This window comes from Cavia porcellus, unplaced genomic scaffold (genome assembly GCF_034190915.1).
Source record: "Cavia porcellus strain 051 isolate PalLab524CR breed Dunkin Hartley unplaced genomic scaffold, mCavPor4.1 scaffold_2, whole genome shotgun sequence".
NCBI lineage: Eukaryota > Metazoa > Chordata > Mammalia > Rodentia > Caviidae > Cavia > Cavia porcellus.
In genome coordinates this window covers 66875336-66900555 of record NW_026947485.1, presented here as the reverse complement: position 1 = coordinate 66900555, position 25220 = coordinate 66875336, and the positions used below count along the sequence as shown (strand labels likewise).

The following is a 25220-nucleotide window of genomic DNA, read 5'->3' as shown; positions in this document are numbered from 1 at the left end:
AGAAAGAAATACCCGTTTTCCTAGAAAGACAAATTTATTGAAATTTGAGTCTAGAAGCCAGGCGAGGTCCTATTTAAATATATATCAACTGGCTCTCCAGGTGGGGAAAGCCCTCATCCACAGCATCTGTCAGATCAACGGTGTCAGGGCTGTATGACCAGTTCCAAGTGACCAGCATGATGTCATCGAATGCAGAGTGGGAAAGAGATGCAAGCATCCCACTTTCATTACCGCAGGCTCCATCTGCCTTCAAACCTCCTTTTCCTACCAACTTTCTCCTGCTCTTTCCTTCTCCTCCTTTGCTACTGTGCGTTCCTTTCAGAATTTTCCATTATCCTGTCTGTGAGGACAGTAACATCTTCTGCGGAGGGAGAAGCTGGACCTGTGGTATTCCCATAAGAATGCATTGCCAGTTTGCTGGTGGTGCCTCACCCTTGGCCAGTCGTCCAGTCCCTGCAGCCCCCCAGGGGTAAATGCTATAAATCAGCTTATCACGGGGGCTTATTCTTTCCAGAATCCTTTTCTCTATTACCACCACCCTTGAAAAGATGTGAGAACACACAATCTCCTATCCTTTAGAGAAAACCCTAAAGGTAAAGATGTCATGCAAAGGAGAGTAACTGAGATACAAGAATAGAAGTGGATAGGGCATGTCTGATGAGATCTCCACCCTAAACACACCAGGCACACATCTGGCTCACCTCAGAAACACCTAGAATCCATACAAAGACTACCCCATTTTGTAGACTCTTAAATTTCCCAAAGACAGCTTGTGTCCATTATTCTAATACCTCAGCACTACCTCAAAAGGAGGAATCCACCCACAGATTACTATAAAAGTCATGCTAAATACAGACACGTTGAAGGAGTCAGATGTGTTCACTTCATAACAGTGGTAGACTTCTTCCAAAGCAGTGAGGCATAAGTACTATGAAATGAATATAACTAATATGTAGAAAGTAATATTCCATGGTTGTGCATCACACAACCTGCTATCCCCAGACTGCTTAGGACTGACTACATCAAGATAATCTGTGATGTCTGTGGCCTGAGATATGAGGAAGAGAGAAGATAAAACAGGGCAGGTTATCATCTCCTGTAACTTGGTAGTAAATGCAGATGCTTGCATTTAGGTAGAGACTTCACCCAGGTTTACATTTATAATCTCAGCCACTACACAGTGAGCAAGTGAAGCCTTCATCTGTCTGCCACAAAGCTGTTTTTCTTTCTCTCTCACTGTGAGGAGTGGCTGAAGCTAGAGATGGATCACACGTGTGGGGCTGGAACACAAAGAGCGCTTGGGAAAGGCCATGTGAACAAGCTGCTCCAGCCCAGAGAACACAACGGTTGCCAGGCGGAGGGGTGTCACATGACATCAACCTGCCGAGCATACAAATCCATCTGGTGAGAGGGTTCCACCTGACCTCAGCTCTGTTTCCTGACTCTTACCTTTGTTTCTTCATCCTTCACCATCCTCACCCTGAGGATTTCAAGAGCTACACTGGATGTGACATCTCACATCTTACACGTCCTACTCTTGAGCCTGGGGGTATACTCCGTAGCCTAGCCTAGCCTGCGTACCTGAAAGGTGGAAGGTGTATTTTCTTCCATGAGTCTGTCAACTAAGACAAAATTTCAAATGAAACCTTGACTAATCAACCAAAAAGAAAGTCAGGAAAAAAAGTGATGGAGTTCAGTGAATAGAGATAAAAAGTGCCATCAAAAACTTAGTGATGATGTTTTTACCACACGAGGGAGCCACATGAGGGAGCTCATTCATGGTTAAACTCCATAATTATTGCTTCCTTATAGTTGGCAAAAACCAGAGAATAACTGAGTAGCCTTCATTCATTTGGTCCTTTATCTGTCTTCTGGAGAACAAAAATGCATTTCGTATCACAAGAAGCAACCATGATACCCACCCAAGTCTTTTCAGGTCTCAGATTCAGTTTCTTTAATCATGGTCCTGATCATGAGTCTTTTTGATTATAGTTTCCCAACTTTGTAAATGTGACCAGCCCCTTGTGAAGTGCTTATCGACATCCTAAACTGTCGCCTGCCAAACCAAATAAAGATTTCTAGGTGTAACAGGACTAATGAGTAAAAGATGAGTCCCTCTTGTGTTTCTATACTTTCTGCCAAGTTTGTAAAGAATAGTTTCATTTTAGCAACCAACAACCATGTTTCATTACTGCTTGTTTCCGTTTGACAGTCAAGGGAAATACCAAGGATGCTTCATGAGGAAGAAAACCAGGAGCTGGCCTGTTACCAGGTCATAATCCTGTAGACAGATCAAACACACAGATGATTGCTCCTAATTACTCTCCAGTGAAAGGAACGAGGGCTCCATGAAGAAACAACTGCCTGGGACAGAAATCTAAAGATGAACCTAAAAGTTTCTTATGGAGCTGTCTGAAGGCCAAAGCTGGAATAGTTCAAGCAACAAAACAATGTAGTGTGTTATATTATAACCCGAAGTATAAATAAATGTCCTTAAATCCATACTGATAGGAAGTTAGGGGTAAGAATCTCCATAAAGCCTGGATAATTTAAGTAGATTTTAGGGAGGTGGACTATAACTCCACCTTCTATTCCATAAGGATTATAGTTAGTAACTTGCTTCCAAACAGCACAGTTTAGACAGAAGGAAAAATGGAAAAACCCAGCAAATACTAGCTTAGCCAACATTACATGGTATCAATAATAAGTCATGTTGATAACATGCACTCTTGACCTTGAGTTCTAAAAGTGGTACTTTGCCTCTATGGTCTTCATTCCAGAAGTACACAACCCCAGTGTCGTGATAAGAAAAACATCAGGCAAACCCAGATTGAGCAGGGTGCTACATTATCTATGATCAGTACTTGAGAATGTCTCAGTTATCAAAAACAGTTTAAGAAACTGTTACAACCCAGGGCAGCCTAGAAAGACTTCACAACTTGATTTAGTGTGGCATCCTGGATGGGCTCGTGTCCAGTGGAAGACATTAGGGAAAAACTAGTGAGATCTGAATAAAAAACTGAATTTAGTTTAATAGTGTATCAGCATCAGTTCATTAGTTGTAACAAATATTACCATACTAATGGGCAATGTTAAAATAAGAAAAAGTGAGTGACAGATACACAGGCACTCTATCCTTGCAAGTTTTCTACAAATCTAAAACTATTCTAAAATAATAAAAAAGCAAAAAAAAAAAGTCTGTAGGAAGAAGAGTAATTTTAGTCATAGATACTTAATTACTGCCTTTCATACCCACTTAAAATATTTTAGGAGCAATATTAGATGTTTTACTATCTATTCCTAAACTATCTGCAGAGTAACCAGTCATGAGTTCAACTAAATAAACTTAGCATAAGTGCACAAAGCTGTGAATCTGATGATGTACCATAATACAAGAATTGGTAGATTCTTTTAAAAGATCTCTGTACTGAACAAATGACAACTTTGAATAAGCCAAAAGAAGCACAGATTGCTTCCCCACTCAACACCAGTTTGGCCACATGACACTGATGGCCCTGTGCAAGGGACATTTCTGTTTTGTTGTCATCATGGTGGTGGTTGTTGTACTGGAGATTAAACCCAGGCCTTTCACGCTAAGGTATACCCCCAGCCCTTTTTTCTTTTTATTTGGAGACAGAGTTGTGCTAAGTCACTAAAATGCTCAGGATGGGCTTGAACTTGAGATCCTGCCTGGTTCATGCTGTTTAATATATGTTGATGCCATAAAACTGCTTTTGAATAATTATTTCACTCTACCTCCTACATCTTCATCCCACTGCAGTGACAACTATCTGGTCGTTTTTATGAGACCATTATCCCTACCCTTCAACCAGCAGGATTCCTGAGCTTGGGGATCCATCTTCTATTAGCAGGATGGAAGTTTCAGTCTAGGAATTTATTAGACCTAAACTTCATGTTACTTGCTACTCAAATATTACGCAAACTTGGTTTTACAAAAAATAATTTTTTTGGTAAAAGAGTATCTCAAAGGTGTGAAGTTCATTGAAGATTCATAACCGGGGGTTCACATACCTTCCTCAAACTTGTGTGTGTACAAAATCCCTAATAAATTCTTAGTACAGCTTCACCAGAATGATGAAGTGGTCCAAATTGAGGAAAGAACGCCCTCTTCTTTAATTCAGTTTATTCATGGTTCAAGTCAAAACTATCAGACAGGTACTTGTCCAGTTTCTTTGTGCTGTTTTAGAAGTTGTCCATGTTTAGTTGAGTTTGGATATCAGCATGCATGGGAGAGATTCCATTGTTGTAAAGACACTAAAAAAAACAATGCCCCACACAATGGCAACCATCAGGAAAACCAGTGGGACAGATTTTTATTGGTTCCCAGGCCCCGCAAAGGCTGGGTTTGGTTTTGCCTGTAAGCAATGTGAATCTTAAGGCCCATGAATCTCTCTTCACTTTGAAAAGTGGGAATCTCACACCAAATTTATGTAGCTATATTAAAGCTATAGGCTTTTATGGCATGCAATCAAAAATACTGCAGGTTATGAGTTCTGTCATCATTAGCATTATAACTTCCCATCTTTCCAATTTCCTCATCTGCCTCCTGGTCCTCCCTGTCTGATGGATTTCATTCAAGCACCATATCCTTTTTGAAAAAAGATGTAAGAGGTAAATGGGTAACACAAAAATGATTCCACTGGGGCTGGGGATTTAGCTCAGCGGCATAAAGTGCCTGCCTTGCAAGCAGGCGGTCATGAGTTCGATCCCTGGTACCGATAAAAAGGAAAAAGACCAAAAAAACAAGAAAAAAAAAATGATTCCACTAACACATAGACAAACATTCTATCGAACTGTGCTTTACTAAAACGAAGCTTCTTTTGTTTTTGTTCCTTTTTCAAAATCAGAAAGACACACAGTTTTCAGTCCTTAATGTATAGAAAAATATTTTACAGATAAGCAGGCTTAGTGATGAAATCCACATCTCAGAAGCCTCTCAGTACATTATATCAAGATTAAACATTACATCTTAGGACAATACTGGCATTTTTGGCACACTTTTAAATACTGAGGTATAAAATACCTTGTAAAATTGGTTACAATTATACTACATTGACTATTTAAAATTTATCACTTTTGCATTGTAAGTAGTATTTTCTCTTTTTTAATTTCATTTTATTTACTTTGGTCTTTCTAAGACAAGGTTTCACTATGCAGTTCCAGCTGGCCTCGAACTCACTTTATAGTCCAGGCTGGACACCAGTTCCTGAGTGCTGGATTACAGGCATGCGCCACCATGCCCAGCAGTATTTTCTTTAAAACAAATACACTATGAAGATACTTCTGAATCAAAATTACTAACAAATTACAAGAAAATATGATAATAATTCAGTTATCAATAAAGCAGTTATAAAAACAAAAAAATAGCCATCAATATTAAGGTATTGGAAACTGGTACAGAAAATAGTATTTCAATTGGTGGCATCTTGCCTGAATTATTTTCTGTGTTTTCTCTCTTAAATGTAAAATGCACATTTAAAAATATTCAACCCTATAAGATTGAAGAGGCAAAATTAATATGCATTCTAATATGATTCTTAAGCAACCACTTTGTGTGCAACCCTATTGAATTAATTTGCAAAGGCTAAAACAAGTCTGATGTTTAAAAATAACTTCAAATATAATCTTAATAGTTACCAGATTAAGTGGCTTTATTATGAACTATGTATAAGAAAATAATAAAAAAAGATACTTTTTTTTGAGATAGGGTCTCACTGTGTAGTTCAGGCTGGCCTTGAACTCACTATGTAATCCAGGTTGGCAGTCCTCCAGCCTCCGGAGTACTGGGTATGAGCCACCACACACACTGTATTTATACCAAGTATTTATACATCAATGCTTTCATGATTCCTAAGTAATATAAAGTCATTAAAAATTAAAGACTCATATTAGGGAAAAAAAACTATGGAAAACTTACTAGCTTGTTTCATGAATTTCATAAATCACAAGAATTAAATGTTGAACTTTTAATAAAATTAAACTGTTACACTTTTAAGTACACACTTAGTCTATCTCCTGTTACTTTCTATGGAAAACCATATTTGAAAGATAACACCTGTCTTCTGCTCATTCTGTGAGACCCTGAAAGCAAGCAGTACATATACATGTCCCAGAAATCCTAAGCTGTCTCAGAAGACCTCATAATGGCCAGGCCACTGGGATTTTTGCAAGAACAACATGAAATTCCAGAAAGCATACTCACTGTTGTTTGTCTTGAGATCTTCAAGATCGACCACTGTCAAAGAGCAAATGTTCCAACACTGGGGATCCAAGTCAGCCGTGATCCTGGGGCTGAAGCCAGAAAGCACCCCCTTTTGAAATTGAAAAACAGCATTAACCAGACTGATCAGCACAATGCAGCCCACTGGCCGGTAAAACCAACTTCTTGTGGCAGAATTCAGTCTTTATAGAATAAATGAGGGCAGATATTTTTATCTTAAAAATCACCCATTGTTTAGTAATCTAATAGGAAATAAATACATGTAATTTTTTAAATAAAGTCAAACACTATTTGTTGGATTTTCTGTAAGTGACTCTCAAGCTATCCTTTGAAAGAATATTACAATTTCAGCTTGATAGGCAGTGTTCTGATCAACAGTCTTTGGGATCCAGTGAAACCCGGCACATATTTATGAAGACCAAGTTGGTTCATGTCATCACAGACATCCACAACTAGAAGAAACTACATAGCCTGGTCTGTCCTGAGACTCACTATGACCTTCCTGCTTCAGCCTCCTGCGTGTTGGGATTATAGGCATGCACCACTGCACCTGGTTGTTGCTTGATATTAAAAGATAGCTTGTCTTGGACCAACAGGTTATCTGCCTGGAGGGAGATGGATGATTTGTGGGAAGGAGCGGTGAGGAAGGGAGAAAAGGAAGGGGAAGTGAAAGAGAAAGAGAAGGGAGGGAGGAACAGAGAGGCAGATAGATGAATGGGTGGAAAAGTAGATGGAGAGAGTGTGGTAGACAAGAATCTCTTACCCCCTGGAAACCCTTTTATGTATATGAGGAAGCGAGTTTGTAAGTTTGCAGGTTTGTTATAATAAGGGAAAACTGGATATAATGGCAGATGTCCATCATCAAATGAATACTATGTCAGGTTTCTGCCATTGTAACAAATATCTGAGATAAATCAGCCTCTAAAAAGAAAAAATTTATTGGCTCATGAATTCAGAAGGCTCAGTCCATGGTTTCTTGGCCTATGGCTTGGGCATGGCCAAGAACATCACAGAGTTTGTGGCACCTGAAGAACACAAGAGAAGAACAGACAGTAGATGGGGGGGGGAATAAAGAGAGGGTGACAGGAAGAGGATAAGAGTGGCAGGGAGAGGTGTGGGGAGCAGCTGACATAGGAGATGGATTACAGGTGCAGGCTGGGAGCAACACCAGCCTGGGAGCAGAAGGTGCCAGAGGGAGCCACATGAGCAAGCTGATAGGCAGAGAGCTGTCAAAGTGACATCAATCTGCTGCATGTATAAAGTGCACTGCAATTATTGGGAAGGCAGGCTCCACCTGATCTCAGCTGTCTGTATTCTAACTCTTGCTTTCATTTCTTCATCCTCTACCAGGTGCCTCCCTGGGAATTTTGAGAACTGTGTGGACATAGCAGAAAGGGACAGAAGTATAAGAAGTATAAGAAGTATAAAAATATCTTTATGGATATTTTTAATTTTTTTTATTTTATTTAAAGAGAGAAAAAGCAGTAAAATGGTACAAGTAATAAAGAATTTCAAAAAAATAAACAGAAATCACTAGTTACTAGATTACATATTGTCCTCTTAGAAATAGTTGCTCACGTTACAAAATTAAAGTATACAAAGTGGACATTCAAACAGTGAGACTGCAAACATTTGTGTTCAATGGTCCAACAAAAACTTAGTAATATGGTTATCTATCTTACATACCTAAACACACATGCAGTTGTATCCTTTAGAGCACTTTTCCTCTGTTTTTACAACAACAATTACACATTTTGGGTTTTATTACTCCCACAGTTCTTACTACATTTTGTTTGGAAGAGAATAAAACCAAAGGTGACAAAACAAAGCAGAGTCAGTCAAAAATAAAGGATGGACATAGTACACGATGTAAAAACAGAATACAAGGTGATAACAGTGGTTACCATAAAGCCTCTTGCTACCTTAAAAAGAATTGCCTATACCATCAGGCATAATAAAATTAAACAAAACAGTACAGAACAACACCAGTATAAAACTGAAACATTGGAGACATTACAGGACTTCAAAATAAGATAACAGCCAAACCAGAATGGGCAACAAAGTGAATCTTATGCCTTCAAAATACTTGCCTATACCCTCAAACTTGATACTATCAAACAAAACAGAATAGAATAAAATCAGTCAAAACAAGATGGTGAGAGCAATACAGGGCCTCAAAGTTAATAGGAAATCAAAAAAGTTGCTATAATATATCCTGCTAATTTTTTAATTTGTTTTTCCTTTACATAAAAAAATAAATAAATTTTTTAAAAGGGGAGATTGAGATAAAAGAGGACATAACAACATAACACAGGGCAGAACAGAACAATTTAAGCAACATAGTGTTTCACCACAAGATAACCAAACATAATAGTAGTTGCCATAGTGTCTCTTTCCTTGAAATATTTGAGTATGACTTCACATACTATAGCATCAAACATATAAAGAAACTGTGAAATGATTCAACAGGATGAAAGTATTACAGGGTATTTAGAACCAGCTAACAGAAAATGAACAATGGTTTCTGTATTATCTCTTTGCCTATAAAAATTTTTGTTTATACTATCACATATAATAAAATCCAATAAGATGCAACATGATAAAACCAACAGAGAGAGAACAACAACAGTTTGATGGGACTTGAAGATGATATTAAATAGCTAGTGCTGACTAGCTATTATGATGTCTTGTTTTCTTCAAAATAACTGTTCATACCATCACAGACAATAAACTCAAACAACCCAGAATAAAACCATTCCAATTAATGAGGGAAAACATTATAAGGCTTCAAAGCAATATAATAGGGAATCATGATTACCACGTACTTTTATGTATTCATATCATTTCTTATGCTAGGGAAACCATTTGGTATTCATACATGTGAGCTTAATTTATTTCACTTATGAGTATAGTCTCAAGCTGTGTCCATTTATTTATAAATATCTCAATGTGATCCTTTATAGCTGAATAGTACTCCAATATATAAAAACACAACTTTTTTATCCATTCCTCAGTTGATGGACACAAGGTTGTTTCCAAATCTGGATATTACAAATTGTGCTGCTATAAACATGAGTGCACATATATCATTGAGGATGATGCTTTCAGTTCTTCTGGGAATATGCCTAGAAGTAGAATATCTGGAACAAATGGGACTTCCCATCCCAGCTTTTTGAGAAATCTCCAGACTGACCTCCACAATCGCTGCACCAGTCTACACTCCCACCAACAGTGCAGGAGAGTTCCATTTTTCCCACAGCCTCTCCAGCATTTGTTGGTCGTGGTTTTCTTGATCCTGGCCATTCTTTCAAGAGTGAGATGGAATCTCAGTGTGGTTTTAATTTGCATTTCTCTAATGACTATTGATGATGAACATTTTTTCATGTATTTATTTGCTGTTTATATTTCTTCATCTGAGAATTGTGTATTCATCTCAGATGCCCATTTTTGGGTTGGATCTTTGAATGTCAGGGGTCTGATTTTTTAAAATTCTTTATATGTTTTAGGCAGAAGTACTTTGTCTGAGGGGCAGTTCACTAAGATTTTTTCCCAGTTTGTGGGTTTTCTTTTCACTATGCTGGAGATTTCTTTTGACATGCAGAAACTTTTTAATAAGATGTGATCCCAGTTATTGATTCCAGGAAGTATTTCCTGTACAGTTTGATTCCTGCTTATGAATTCTCTACCTACCCATATGTCTTCAAGGTTTTTACCCATTTTTTTCCTCCAATAGATTTAGTGTTTCTGTTTTAATATTCAGGTCTTTGATCCATTTAGATTTTAATTTGGTTCATGGTGATAGGCATGGGTCTAGTTTTAGTTTTCGGCATATGGAGAGCCAGTTTTTACAACACCATTTATTAAAGAGACTGTCATTCTTCCAGTGAACATGTTTGGCCCCTTTATCAAAGATAGGTGGTTGAGTGTGTTTGTAAGTTGTGGTTGTATCTTCTAATCTATTCCGTTGATCTTCAGCTCTGTTTTGATTCCAGTACCATGTTGATTTTACTACAGTTGCTTTGTAGTATAACTTCAAGTCAGGGATTGTGATGCCTCCTGCCTTGCCTTTGCTGCTTAGAACTGTCTTTGCTATTCTAGGTCTCTTCTCGCTCCAGATGAATTTTAGGAGTGATTTCTCGAGTTCTATGAGGTATGTTGATGGTATTTTTATCGAAATTGCATTGAATCTGTATAATAGTTTTGGGAGAATGGCCATTTTCATAATATTTATTTTTCCTATCTATGTGCAAGGGATGTCTTTCCATTTTTTGAGATCCTCTTCAATTTCTTTTTTCAGTGTATTATATTTTTCCCTGTATAGGTCTTTCACTTCTTTCATGAAAGTAATTCCTAAATATTTCATTTTTTTGGTTGCTAGTGTGAAGAGTGTGGCTTCTCTTATATCTCTGTCAGTGATTTTGTTGCTAGTGTATAGGAATGCTATTGATTTTTGAGCATTGATTTTGTATCCAGCTACATTGCTGAATTTATTTACCATATCAAAGAGTTGTTCAATGGAGTTTTGGGGGTCTTCTGTGTAGAGTATCAGGTCATCTGCAAATAATAATTTAACTTCTTATTTTCCTATCTTTACCCCTTTTATTTCTCTCTCCATTGTCTAATTGCTCTGGCTAGTATTTCCAGGACTATGTTAAATAGGAGTGGTGATAAGTGACATACTTGTCTTGTGCCTGATTTTAAAGTAAAGGCCTTTAATTTTTGGCCATTTAGTGTGACACTGGCTGTTAGTTTGTCATAGATGGCCTTTATTATATTGAGGTAAAAACCATCTATTCCAATTTTCTGTTAGGTTCTTATCATAAATGAATGTTGGACTTTATCAAAAGCTTTTTCTGCATCTATAGAAATGATCATGTGATTCTTACTTTTGGCTTTATTGATATGGTGGATTACATCTATTGATTTACGTATGTTGAAACATCCCTGCATGCCTGGGATGAATTCCCACTTGGCCATGGTGTATAATCTTCTTGATGATTTGCTGTATCCTATTTGCCAATATTTTATTGAGGATTTTTGCATCTGTGTTCATTAGGAAGATTGGTCTTTAGTTCTCTTTTTTAGTTGGGTCTTTCTCAGATTTTGGTACTAGAGTAATATTTGCTTCCAGGAGTGACTTAGGAAAGATTGCTTCCCTTTCAATTTCATTGAAGAGTTTGAGGAGTGTCGGCATTAAGTCTTCTTTGTACTTCTTATAGAATTCTGCAGTGAATCTGTCTAGGCCTGGGCTCTTCTTTGTAGGTAAGGACTTAATTATATTTTCAATTTCTTTAATAGAAATTGGGTTATTTAGCAGTTTTACATCCTCTTGACCTAGCTTTTGTACTTCATATGTTTCTAGGAATCTGTCTATTTCTTCTGTGTTATCAAACCTTTGAGAGTAGAGGTTTTCGAAATAGGTGTTGATGATCTGTATTTCTATAGAGTCTCTAGTGATTTCTCCTTTTTCATTCCTTATTGCATGAATTTGAGCTTTTTTCCCCCTTTTTAAAATAAGGTTGACTAGGGGCTTAGCAATTTTATCTATTCTTTCAAAGCACCAACTCTTTGGTTCATTGATTCTTTCTTTGGATTGTTTTCTTAGTCTCTATTGCATTGATTTCTGCTCTGATTTTTATAATTTCCTCTCTTCTTTTGGCTTTGGGCTTGACTTGAACTTTTTCTAGATGTTTGAGGTGTAACATCAGGTTATTTATTTGTATTCGTTCTGCTTTCCTGATGTGGGAATTCAGTGCAATAAATTTTCCTCTGAAGACAGCTTTCATTGCATCCCACAGATTCTGGTAAGTTGTATTTGTATTTTCATTTTCTTGTAGGTAATGTTTAATTTCTTCTTTAATTTCCACTGTGACCCACTGATTACTCAAGAGTGTGTTTTCAGTTTCCATGTGTTTGTGGGATTTTTGCAGTATCTTTTATCATTAATTTCTAATTTCATAGCACTATGATCTGATAACATGCAAGGGATAATTTTAACTCTTTTGCATTTATTTAAATATGTTCTGTGAGCTAATATATGATCTGTTTTTGAGAATGATCCATGTACTGCTGAGAAGAATGTGTATTCTGATGTTGGATGGAACACTCTGTATATGTCTATCAAGTCCATTTGTTCACAGGTGTGATTCAGTTCTGTTATTTCTTTGCTGATTTTCTGTCTGGTTGATCTGTCCCTTGGTGTCAATGGTGTGTTAAGGTCTCCTGTTATAATTGTGTTACTGATAATTTGGTTTTTCATTTCAGTTAATACTTGTTTTATATAACTGGGTGCTCTGGAATTTGGTGCATATATTTTTAATATAGTTATCTCTTCCTCTTGAAGTTTTTCCCTAACCAGTATGTAGTGACCTTCTTTATCTCTTCTTGGTTTAAAGTTCACATTGTCTGCAAACAGAGTAGCTACCACCACTTTTTTTTTTTTTTTTTTTTGGATTCCTGTTGCATGAAGTATTGTTTTCCATCCTTTGACTTTCAGTCTGTGAGTATCCTTTTGGGTTATATGGGTTTCTTGTAGACAGCATATGGTTGGATTTTTTTTCTTGATCCATTCTGCCAGTCTATTTCTTTTAATTGGTGCATTGAGACCACTTACATTAATGGTTATAGCTGTTATATGTTGGTTTATTGTTGACATGTTATCTTTCTGCTGTTGCATCTTTATCTTTCTTTCTGTTTAGTTTTCTGCTTTGCTTAGTGGTTTTTTTCCTAAGTGTATCTAAACTGTCTTTCAATATTCTTTGCAGGGTTGGCTTGGTGATCATCAAGTTCTTCAGCTTTTCTTTGTCATGGAAGTATCTTATTTCTTCATGGATTTTGAAGGACCATTTTGCAGGGTACATCAGTCTAGGTTGGAAATCATTTTCCTTTAGGATCTGAAATACTTCACTCCATGCTCTTCTTGACTTTACTGTTTGTGCTGAGAAAAGTCTGCTGTGATTCTGATAGGTTTTCCTTTATAAGTGATCTGTTTTTTCTCTCTGATAGCTTTTAATATTCTGTTGGTATGTTGCATTTCTGGGATGGTGATTATTATATGTCTGGCTGTAGTTTTATTTTGATTATGACTATTTAGAGTTCTATGTGCTTCACTGATCCTGATGTCAGTTTCCAATCTCATGTTTGGAAAATTTTCAGCTACTACTTATCTAAATATCCTCTTGACATCCTTTATGTTGTCTCTTTCTCTTTCATTTATCCCTATCAAGCTTATGTTGTTTTTCTTTGCATCATCTTACAGCTATTGACTTGTTATTTCCTGATTCCTTGCTATTTTTAAAAGATCTTGCCTTTCCTGTTCACTCTCTGCAATCTTGTCTTTGAAGTCTGGAATTCTATCTTCACTTTTGTTGAGATGGTTTTGACAACTTTCAGTGGAATTTTTGATTTCCTGTATATCTCTTTGCATCTGCTTTATGTATTCTGTTTGTTTCTTATATTGCTCATCCAGGGATTCTATCTTTTTGTTTAGTTCCTCCAATTTTTTAACTGTGTATTCTTTAGTTATGTTCAGCATCTCCTTCATTTCTTTTCTCATTTCTTCTTTTACCTGGGAGATTATTTCTAGTCTGAATTCCTTTAAAGCTTCCTGAAGTTGCCTCTTTATTTTAGTTGCTATTATGTCCAATATACCAGGTGTATGGCATATATTTTCTTCTATGTATATAGTTCCTAAGGTTTCTTGGGATGGGCTCGAGGTTTGAGATTGTAATTTGGTCTTTCATTTTGTCATTTTCCTATATTTCTGTGTTTTAAGTGTTATTCCAAGGCTTCTCCCAGGTCTGTTGGAAATCTTCTTCTATGCCCTCAGCTCCTGGGACTCTGGCTGCCCAGCTACCCGGATTGAGAGAGGGTCACTGGGGGTGGGACAGGCAGGCTCAAGACAGCTGGTCTAGTGCAACAGCAAGCCACAAAGTTCCCTGTCCAGGGCTGAGCAAGGAACTAGCTGGGCTCAGGGGAAGGTGCGGGGGACACTCACCCCTGGCCGTCCAGCCTCTGGAACTGATGGTGCCTGCTTACTTAGAACTCCAGAGTCCACCAAGCATGGCTGGGAGCAGGGAGGCCGTTCGATGTTTTTAATTGTTTTTTTTTTTTTTTTTTTTTTTGCCTTTTTCCTTTTTATTGGTACCAGGGATCGAACTCACAACTGCCTACTTGCAAGGCAGGTGCTTATGCCACTGAGCTAAATCCCCAGCCCCTGTTTTTAATTTTTTTAACTGAAGGACATTAGAGACAATCTAATAAAAAGAATATGTGGTTTATACTGATATCATATTATGATATACATTCTACATATTCTAATGTTCTGATTTATTAATAGACAGTCTCTACATATATCATTTTCCCAAAGTAATACATGCATTTTCAACCAAGATAACAAGTTAGTAAAAACATAACTTTAAAAATTATTTGCTAAAGCAAATCACAAAATAGCTAAAATTATCCTTAAAAAGAACATTAATGAGAGAAAGACACAGGGAAGGGTGTTGTAACCTTAGGAACAAAGAAATTAAACAATGGAGTAGATTAAAGCCAACAAACACTACATCGATTGATCAGTTTATAGCCAAATGGGCTTTTAGGAGGTGAGGGCTGTGGAGGAAGTAGTCAGTAGAGACACAGCCTGGCAGTGTATATCTTATCCTTCCCTGCCTATCTCTTTCTGCTTTCCTGGCTACCATGAGGCAAGTAGCTTTCATACATCACATCCTTCTGCCATGAGTTTTTTGTCTAGCCACTTGCCTAAAAGCAATGGAGCCAGCAGCCATTAACTGAAATCTCTGAAACTGTGAGCCAATAGAAATCTTTCCTCCTTTAAACTGTTATTCTTGGGAACTTTGTCACAAAGATGAAAAGCTGACCAATACAGACTCATACTCCATACTATCACAAAAATCACCCTCTGGTATATTAAGAACATCAGAATATTCTTCTAATTTGAAAGTTAGGAAAAAAGTCTTCCAAAAAACACAAACTGCCAACCATAAAAAAGAATAATAATACATTTGGCTACACTAAGGTTCTGTTAACTACAAGATATCATAAAGAAGAGGCTGAGGATTTAGATCAATGGCTTAAGCACCTACCTGGCAAGTGCAAGATCATGAGTTCAATCCCCGGTACCAAAAAGAAAAAAAAAGATGTCATAAAGAAAGATAATTATATTCTGGAAGAAGATATTCTCAACACTTAGAATAACAAGTGGATTAGAATTTCAAGCTGAGATATAAGAACCTCCAAGAATCCATGAAGAAAAGATAAATGCCCTAGTGAAATCTGAGCAAAAAAGTGAAGACGCATTTCACAGGTAAGGAAACATAAATAATGAACTGTGAGGGATTAACTAATGGGCAACTTGTAACATCCAGCTGAAATGAATCAGCACAGTGCTGAGTGTAGAAGGCCCATCTGAGGATTATTGCCTGCAGGCTAAAAACAGAACTGAAGGGGAAGAGGTGATGCTGTTGATTCTCCTGGTGAAGCTTGTCGCACTGGCTCTTCTGATATGCACTCAGCTGTTCTCATCGGTGGAGCTCAGGTCCTCATTGTTGCTGAGAATGGTTCTCTTGCAGGGAGCTCTGGTCCTTTAACCATCACTTCTTGGCTCCAGTGCAGATTTCTCAGCCTATTGGCACAGATCCTTTATCCCGTTAATGCAGACTTTCTAGCTTCCACCATTGACCTTTGGGCCTTCCCAGTGTAGATCCTTGATACAGACTTGCATGAGACATTATCATGGGCTCCAGGTCTCCAGTTGGATTCTTGCAGGACATTGCCATGGGATCCAGAGCCTCGGTTGGGTTCTTTGGGTCTCTAGTGTATGGACAGATCTCTTGCACACCTTTGTATTTGGCTCTTTGGAAGAACATTATAAAATAATCCTATAGATTATGTGCCCTGGGTTAAATCTTTTCCCTTGTAAACCCTAACTGCAACAGTCATTAATAAAACATCAATAAATTAGCTGTACTTAGCAAAATGAGATGTTATTCAATAGTGAAAGCGAATAGAGGACAGCTGTATGTATTATAGATGAAAAAGCAAATGACAATACCATCTTTATAAAGACAACCGAGATTGGAGTATAGAGTCTTCAAAAATATCTAGTTGGGATGAAGAAATTTTATACAAGAAGCCCAAAGTATAAACTAAGAGCAAAATTTAAAAAATAGATATTAGGAAATGAGGAGATTGGGATGGGGACCAAGAGATGGAGGGTGTCTTAGTTATATTTTACTCATCTCTGAGACAAAATAGCTGATGCCCAAAGTTGGGAAAGAATTTCCCAACTGTAATTTCTTACAGTTTTTGGAGGTTTCAGTCCATACTCAGTTGGCTTCAAGGCAGGGTGGCATGGCAGGCTGCAGTTCATGGTGGCTGCAAACAGCAAGTTGAAACCAGCAAAAGAGCAAGACACGCCTTCTTCCTACCATTACATTACATCCTGGCTCCACCCTGAGGCTGGTGTAGCACTCATACCCCCAATCCAAGCACTAGACAATGAACCAATCACAAATGCATAATGCAAAGGCATGAGACTTGAGGCCACCAACATAAACCATGACAGAGTAGAAGGGAAAGAAGGAGAAGAGGACATAAAAATAAATAAGATGTGTTGCATTCATGTAACAATAAAGAAAATTTTAAACATAAAACAACTTTAATAGTTAAGTATACAACATAAAATTCAGGACAGTGGTTGGGTTTGGGCATATGAGAGAATGAAATCTGGTCTTTTTTAAGGTTATAGCTTCTAACATATCTGTCAAATATGTTATTTCTATTGTTAGAAAAACAATAAAATTTGTAAAATAAAGACCAAGACTGATGACTGATCACACTGATAAGACATGGAAGGAAAGAAACAAGAACCAACATTCTTAGCATACTTGCTCTTTGGCGTGATATCAACAAATATGAGAGAAAGGAAGATGATTACTGAAGATGAATTGATTCAGGATGAATTGTATTCAGGATGAGTTGATTCTTCTGGATCTTCTGGAATATCTAAAATTTAGAAATATTGCTGGATTGAGAGACTTGTGTTTTGATAGAAAATCAGTTGCTGCCATGAGGTACACACTGACAAAAGAAAATTGAGATGAATATGAGGAAGTATGCTCAAATTTAGAGGCTAGAGTTCCAGTTACCTGGCTGGGACAATAATACCTGATGTAAAAAAAACTTTAAAGTAATCCACAGATGAAATCAGAGATTTCATAATCCTGTTGTCTCTGGAATTCCCACAGACCTACCCAGAAGTGTGCTTCACTAATTTCCTAGGCATTTCTCATTCTACTCAAGTTAACAGTCCAGATCAATCATCATATCTATAAGCTGAAAACCTAAACAATGAAGAAAAGAAAGGACAATCAGCCTATACAAAGCTCCAGGAAAGTATAAAGTTACAGAATCATAGGCAAGATACAGCTGAGATCCAGAGGATGGCTGGAGTGTCAGTCACTTTAGGGAGGGCTGGGGGAATTGGACTTGAAATAATGTTCCACTTGACAAAAAGGACAGACAGTGGCAAAGTGCAAAACAAACAACACATTTTTAATGACCATGATAGATTTTTGCACCTTAGGTTTCACACTTGGTTATTTATAAAACCAAATGTACTACTCAACTCATCTATCTGACCCATCACCGTATCCAAAACAAGGCACCTGACTAGTGATAGTAACTTGCAGTTTCCAAGTTATTTATTATTTTATTAAAATCATCTTTACCAGCAGCAATATATTCATCACCATACTATCAAGGACATCCTGTCCCTTGTATCTTTCCATTGTCCCCAGACTTCAGATTCCATTGTAGAGTAGCTTCCTTTCCTTTAGTTACTGTCAGTTCTGACTCCAGAGTCGCCTTTGCGCAGGTAATTCAGCACTGCACTCTGACGAGGTGTGCCTTTTCACTGCACTCCTTGCTGTCTGGAATCACTAGACTGCATGTTGTCTTTTTTCCCATAAAAGCATGTAATCTGCCCTAGTAGTTTAAAAAATAGTATTCTTGTTTCATGTTCTTTTAGTGACCGGCATACAGTACAAAGGGTGCTCAATGAATATGCTGCGGTGATTTCTATGTCTTATTTTATACTTTGTGCTGTTTTCTTCTCTTAGGAACTTTTTCAACTTAGCCATATCCCTCAAGTCTTTCAGGACCCTTTATTGCCTGTACAGTTTTCCTGGTTTGATAAGACTCAGATCCTACTCATTTACCCTGCCTTGCCATCATGAAGATGCAGTTTCACCATGCTTGTGTCTGTATTGTTTCTCCTGTGCAGCACATCCTTCCCCAGGTAATACTGATGCTGTGACTCCACACAGAACTCAGAAGAGCACTCCACAGGAAGCAGGGTTGCGTTGATGGAGTACTGTTGCTAAATACCTACAAAAATAATTTTTCAACTCATTGACTTTGACTCATTATAATGAAACATATTAATTTACAATATCTACTATTTCACTTGCCTCTAGTAAACTTTAATACTAATATATTTATCAAAGTATGATTCAATGACCTTGGGGGGAAGAAAACAGAAAATAAGGCAAAAATAAATAAGTACCCTGCAGAGAAAACAAGTGCTTGTGACTAACTGAAGCCAAAGAAAACTTTTTTTTTTTTTTTTCAGGAACACAGGATGGGAGATGAACAAAATACAAAATACTGCCTCTGAGACAAGATGAAAAAAAAGTTCAGGAGATAAATTTTAAGAGATTATTAATTTTTACTTCTACAAGAAAGTTTCATTAGCAAGAAATATTTTGTTATTGTTTAAGAAGAAATAAAAGTTTACTTTGAACATGAAAATGGAAACATTAAAGGCATATAAATATTGGGTATTCTAGGATGCTCATTTTCCCTTTGTATTAGTTTTCCCTGGCTCCTATAAGGATCCAATATATATTCTTAACTTTTCACAGATTATTTAGGGGTTACTATTGAATTAATTCATGGAAAGTATAGAAATCTTGGAAATTATCAGTTTTTTCTTCCCACCCTTTTTGCTATAACCGGTTGAGGCAAAAAGATCACAAACTCGAGCCCAGCCTGAGCAAATTAGTGAGACTCTGTCTCAAAATAAAAACAGGCTGGAGATGTAGCTCAGTGATAGAGCACTTGGCTAGCACATATGAGGCCCTGAGTTCAATCCCCTAAATGGAAAAATATATATATAAAATAAAAATCCAATACTCTTTTTTTTTACTCTTAAGATCTGAATTTTTATCTAGCATTCTTTTTTTTTCCCAAAGAATGTCTTTGCACTTTCTTAGGGTGCACAGCCACAGAAAATGAATCTGCAACAGTCAGTGCTCACTAGAGAAACAGATTATAAGACATGTAAGTATATAAGGATATACAAGATTGGCTTACAATGCCTGTGCATGGAGTCAAGTGTGTAACAGTGCAAAAAGTCTGTCTTTGCACTGGGATCCAGAGGATCCAGTCGAAGGCCTGGAGCTCAGTATGGTATCCTGTGTGAGTCTGTATCAGGGAGCCCAAGAGTATGCACTGGAAGGCAGTCTATCCTGGAAGCCAGGAGACTGCTGCCAACAAGGAGAAGACTGGAGCTCCTCTGAAGAAACACAAACAGCTGTTGGTTCACTTGGAGGGGACCAAGGGAGATTTTTACAGATGAGATACCCAGGTTAAAGAATGTACGTGTACAAGACATCAGCAACAACAGCAAGCAGCATAGAGCAGAGCACAACACAAAAGTACAAGAGCCTCCTGCATCTTTATTGTCTAAGTCTTGTACAGGTTATCTTATATTTGCATTCTTACATAGCTATAACTCGTACATGCATGTTTACTTGTGCTAAGTCATGGTTATATAATTGTATCCCTCTGTTCTCTTACACTAGACAGTGAGGTCACATCCTTAGTGTCCTCAGATGCCCCTGAACTTTGAAGCAGTCTGAGTGCTTGCCCACACCAGCTTACCTGAGGCCTCAGTCCCCAGAGTTTTTACTGGAGGTTCATTACATGAACAGGTTATAATCATTAGCCACATGATTGACATCTAATACCCCCAGAGACTGAGGTGAGCTGAGTCATTGACTGTAATCACATGGTCTTTCCCGCATGGTTAGCCAATGGCCCATGATGAACAACAAAAATGCTTCTATGACTCCAAGAAAATTCAAGGGATTACCGTAGAGATTTATAAAATCTAGCCAAATAACTTATAATACCATAAATGTCATTTTCTTTATATTTATACCACATGGGTCCTTTGAACTCTTGAACATGTAAATCCATGTCTCATCAAATTTGAAAAATATTCATCATTTTTTCTTTTATTGCTTCTGCTCATTGCTTATCTCTCTCATCTTCTTCCGGGATCCTAATTATACTTGTCTTAGAGTATTGATATGGTCCCTGAAGTTTTGTTTCAATATTATCTGCATCCTTTAAGTTATATAGTTTCTATTGATTTATCTTCAAGTTGGCTGATCCCTTTTGTCATCTTTATTCTGCTGTTAAGTCTATCTGGTAAACTTTTATTTCAGATACCATAAATTTACTTCTTAAATTTCTATTCATTTTTGTTGTTTCTAGTTCTCTGCTACATTTCCTTTGTTTTATTCCTGATGTATTTTCTTTTATGTTCTTGAATATGTTTATAATAACTGTTTTAATTCTTTTTCTGATATTTCCAACATCTGGGTATCTACTAGTCGATCTCTGATGATTGTCTTTTCTCTCATAAATAAATCAATTTCATACTTCTTCATTTATTAATTCTAGATTTTATCCTTAACATGTATATTAGTTCTTCAAAGAAAGAAAACTAAAAAGACAAATATACCCATATAGAAAAAGATTCATTGTTAGGGATTTGATCATATGACTATGGAGGCTGCAAAGTTCCAGGACCTGCCACCTGTCTACTGAAGGCTCAGGAAAGCTGGTAGGGTAGTTTCAGTGCCAATTAAAAAGCCTGGGAACCAGGGAAGCCAATAGTGGAAGTTCCAATCCAAGTCCAAAGACACAAAAATCAGGAATATTGAGGACAAGAGTGCCGCGACCCATGCAGCTCCTGAGGTTGTTGGGGTTAAGGACCACAAGAGCATGAGAAAAAGAAGACACAAAGCTGGGGTCAGGTGAAACCCTTACTTTCCTGATGGGAGGAAAGGTACTGGCTCTTCACTGCAGGGGTGTTTATTTAAACCTTTTAGCAACTTAATGTCCCATGAAATCCTGTTATCCTACCAACCCACTATTCAGATTGTTTTGGGGCCAGGTTTTCTCTGGGCTGAAGCAGCTTCTTCACGTGGTTTGCCCCAGGTGCTCTTTGTTCTTGGAATGATCATGCTCCAACCTTGCACATGTCCTCAATTTCCAGCTTCAACCACTCCCAACACAAGAGAAGATGGATGCCCTCACTCAAGCAAAGAAAGCAAATTTGCTCTTCAGCATTCTTGTTCTGCTCGTCAATATACTGGGAGATATATACTCACATTGGTAAACGTGACCCTCTTTACTCAATCTGCCAATTAAATGTAAATCTCTTCTACAAACAGCCTCTCACACCAACCCAGAAATAATGCTGAACCAGCTACCTGAGCATTGTTTGGCCCAGCCAGTCTGCTACATACACCTAACCATCAGAGTATTGTTAATTTTGGAAAAGCAATGGATTCTAGAATACTCTTCCTGTCTTATTTCTTCGGTTGGGTTTAGCATATTATGGACATGATTGAGCTCTATATTTTAGGTCTCCATTCAAATATTAAGTCAGTTGCTTTAGACTTAGATTGACTTTAAAATTTGTCCCAATAGGCACAGTTTAAGGGTCAACAACAAATTCAGGCACAGTTTTTTCTGACTCCTTCCTGTTTTTTGAATTTTCTTACTTTCCAGGAAATGTGTCTCCAAACTTTGCCCTCTTATTCCTTAAGCTAGAGTTTCCTATTAGAATTATTTTTACCCTATATAGAGCTGACTGAAGTGTGCCTTCAGGGTGGAAACTGTGATATGGTGAGGTCTAAGTTCTCCCTTTCTATAGCAGTCTTTTTGTTGTTGTTGTTTCTGAGATAAAATAACCTGGTCCCTGCAACTTGAGGAGAGGCTTATTTCAGCTTACAGTTTCACAGGTTTCAGTCTATGGTTGGTGGAAAGGCACGGTGGAGGAAAGCTGCTCACTTCCTAGCAACCAGGAGCAGAGGGAACAGCAAGAGCCAGAGAAAGACATACCCTCTAAAGACACCCCCAGTGACCCACCTCCAACTGGGGCCCACCTCCTAGTAGCACATTCCACTTTGGATCCTAGCCTGAAGACAATGAAAGGGAAAGGAAGGGTTGCTGACTGCCTCCTACCTGCTCTGTCAAGGACGGAGCTTTTTTCTGTGATGCTCCTCTGCCATGCTGCTTTGCTTTGAAGTTAGCCAACAACGGACTGAGTTGTAGCTGAAATAAACCTTTCCTCCTTTAACTTGTGAGTGATAGGTATTGTGAAAACAAGAAAAGTAATTAAGGCAATGTAATAGTGATAAAGAATTAAAATAAACTGGGAATATGTTAAATTATATTTATTTCCTTATTATTCTTTCCTGTTAAAATTATCTAAAAATTCTGTTTTATTCTTAGTGGTTATTGCTTTATGAAATCTTAATAAGCCACAAAGAAATAAACTGGGTAAGCGAGTGCTCTGAGTATCCTACAAGCCTTTCCACTGAGTACTTTTGTTTTAGACAAGCAAGAAGCATCATTAGGAAAAGACTTTCTGGTAATTCCATTGCTATGAATATACCTGTTGATGATTAAAAGTATTTTTTAAAAAGTTGATGACTAATAATATAGTAGAAACAACTTGAAAAATATTTTTGTTCACCTAATAAGTGGTTAAAATGAGGGTACTAAAAACAATTTAATTCTTGAGAATTTTATAACTACTTCAAAAAAGAAACTTTTGAATGCTTTCAAATTAAAAACAAGGCATAATAAGAACAGAGCAAACAATGTTCAATAGGAACACGGTTTTGCTATTTTCTTGCATATTGCTATTCTGTTTGGTTAAAATTGCACTAGCCTTGGAAATGCCAGCACATGGCTGTGTGTGTGGTGACAGATCAAGAATTTAGAAATTATACTAATAAAAAAGTAAACTGAAATGGAGAGAAATCTTTGCTACTTACTTGTACTTGTCTGACAGAAGATTAATATCCAGAATACATAAAGAACTGAAAGAAAAAAAAAAACAGTCATGAAACAGACAAATGGGCAGACAGTTTTAAAAGAAGAAGTACAAATCACAGGCCATAATTATGTTTAAAAAGTTCATCTCTGTTTTTTTAATGACCCATGGTGGCCTCAAATTTGATACATAACCCACACTGTCCTTGAACTCCTGACCTTCCTCTTCAGCTTTTGGGAGAGCTGAGATTACAACTGTGCCCATCACGAATTGGTTAAAAAATGTTCAATATCTTTAGCAATCAGAGAAATGTAAAAAACTACAATGATATGCAGCTAGTGCACACCTATAATCCCAGCACTTAGGAGTTTGAGGCAGGAGGAACGCTGTGCATTTGAGACTACCAGTGCTATACAGTGAGTTTAAATTTGAAATCAAACTATAGATTATACCAATGGCTCATGTAGGAGTAACATGGCTAAGATACTGTAGTGTCACTGAATTTAATGGTTAGTCATACTTTAATTCGAGAAAGCTCAAGGAAGATATTCTTTTTTACAGTGGCAGAAATAGTACTTTCATCCAATAATGACTTTTGCATTAGGTCTGGATAATGATCTGTCTAGGTCATTTTGCCTTACGTTAACTTTAGCTACAAATTTAAAAAAAAAAAAAAAAAACGATTTTGGGATTCATGTTTTTTATTGCTGTCAGGTAACCAGAACCATAATAAATATTTAAAGTTCCGCTCATGTTTTGCTTAAAGTAAATTTTATACTGTTTACTGTACTCAATGATCCTCAACATTTTGGTATTGTATATGGGTTTATCTTTTATCACCTGCTATCTTCATATATATATATATATATATGTATGTATGTTATGGGAAGAATATGGGCTTGCTCATTAAGAAATAAGCCTTAGGAAACGAGTATCTTTAATAAGTACCCTGGTGGAGATAAGCATCTAATCATGTTTGAGTTAATATTCAATATGAAAATAATCCGTAGAGAAAAAAACACAACTATTACAGATTAAATGGTAGCTATAGTTTCATTTATGGTAAAGGAGTCCAGAAACAGCGAAGGGAAAAGTTATTTTCAACTAATCAGTTGTTGAAATGTGAAGAGACTGACACGTTGAGGGGCGAAAAAGATTAGAAATTACTAATATTTGCGATTAAAAGTGAACTATAAAACTGGCAATGCAGTGACACGCGTTTAGTCGGCCCATGTACTTTCTCATCCTAGGGCACAATGAGAAGAGTCATATGAGATCCCAGCCTCCTAACTTCTTTCTGATTTTCAGGAAACCCGGCTTTAAGTAGCAGTCGTTCGGACTAACACTCTGACCAGAGAAGCCACTGTCTGACACATTTCTTTGCCCTACTGCACTCATGATTCTTCTCACAGGTCTCAAATCTCGCCCCTTTTTCTAATATTTTTGTAACGCAAGTTTTTAATCCGCTCCTGCAGCTCCAGCTTTGCCTGCAGATGGCTCACTTGTCTCTGAACAGCACTTTTTGGGCTCTTTCCTTCCGGCTGAGTTTCTCTTTCAGGTATTTGGCATCTTAGCGATTTGTTTTTTTCTTCACTCTTTGAGAGTGATCGACCTCCTAATTCCTCAATTAGCAGTGCAAACCAGCCCAGGTCCACTGCCACTCCACTCAAAATGTGAATTCCAAAGTCGACCACTCTTTATCCTCCGGTCCCTGGGCGGACGCCTTGCCGACGCCTCCGGGATTCTCTTCTCTCTCTTCCTCTGAACACTGAACCCCTCCGCCTCAGGGGAGAGAGGACACACAACGCATGCGCTAAT

At 37.4% G+C, this 25220-nt stretch overlaps 2 protein-coding genes and 2 long non-coding RNA genes across 4 annotated transcripts in view; 2 read left to right on the top strand and 2 right to left on the bottom strand.

The window, feature by feature from the left end:
- The window catches only part of Cfap69 (cilia and flagella associated protein 69), a 59997-nt gene extending 52285 nt beyond the window's left edge, over positions 1-7712 (top strand). The window contains exon 24 of the mRNA XM_063243100.1: positions 2213-7712. The gene's annotated coding sequence lies outside the window, so the exon portion shown is untranslated. The remainder of the gene's footprint in view (positions 1-2212) is intronic.
- Fam237b (family with sequence similarity 237 member B) lies at positions 6005-6673 on the bottom strand. The gene is given in 3 exon segments (XM_063235903.1): positions 6005-6152; positions 6154-6423; positions 6585-6673. Coding segments are annotated over 3 exon segments (507 nt in total).
- A 10230-nt stretch (positions 7713-17942) lies between the features above and the next one.
- LOC134474604 (uncharacterized) lies at positions 17943-25167 on the bottom strand. Its single transcript, XR_010045473.1, has 2 exons — positions 23404-25167; positions 17943-18649 (listed from the first exon to the last, which is right to left on the bottom strand). It is a non-coding gene; the product is annotated as an uncharacterized LOC134474604 (long non-coding RNA).
- LOC134474603 (uncharacterized) lies at positions 18399-19104 on the top strand. Its single transcript, XR_010045469.1, has 2 exons — positions 18399-18560; positions 18894-19104. It is a non-coding gene; the product is annotated as an uncharacterized LOC134474603 (long non-coding RNA).
- Positions 25168-25220: the final 53 nt, after the last annotated feature.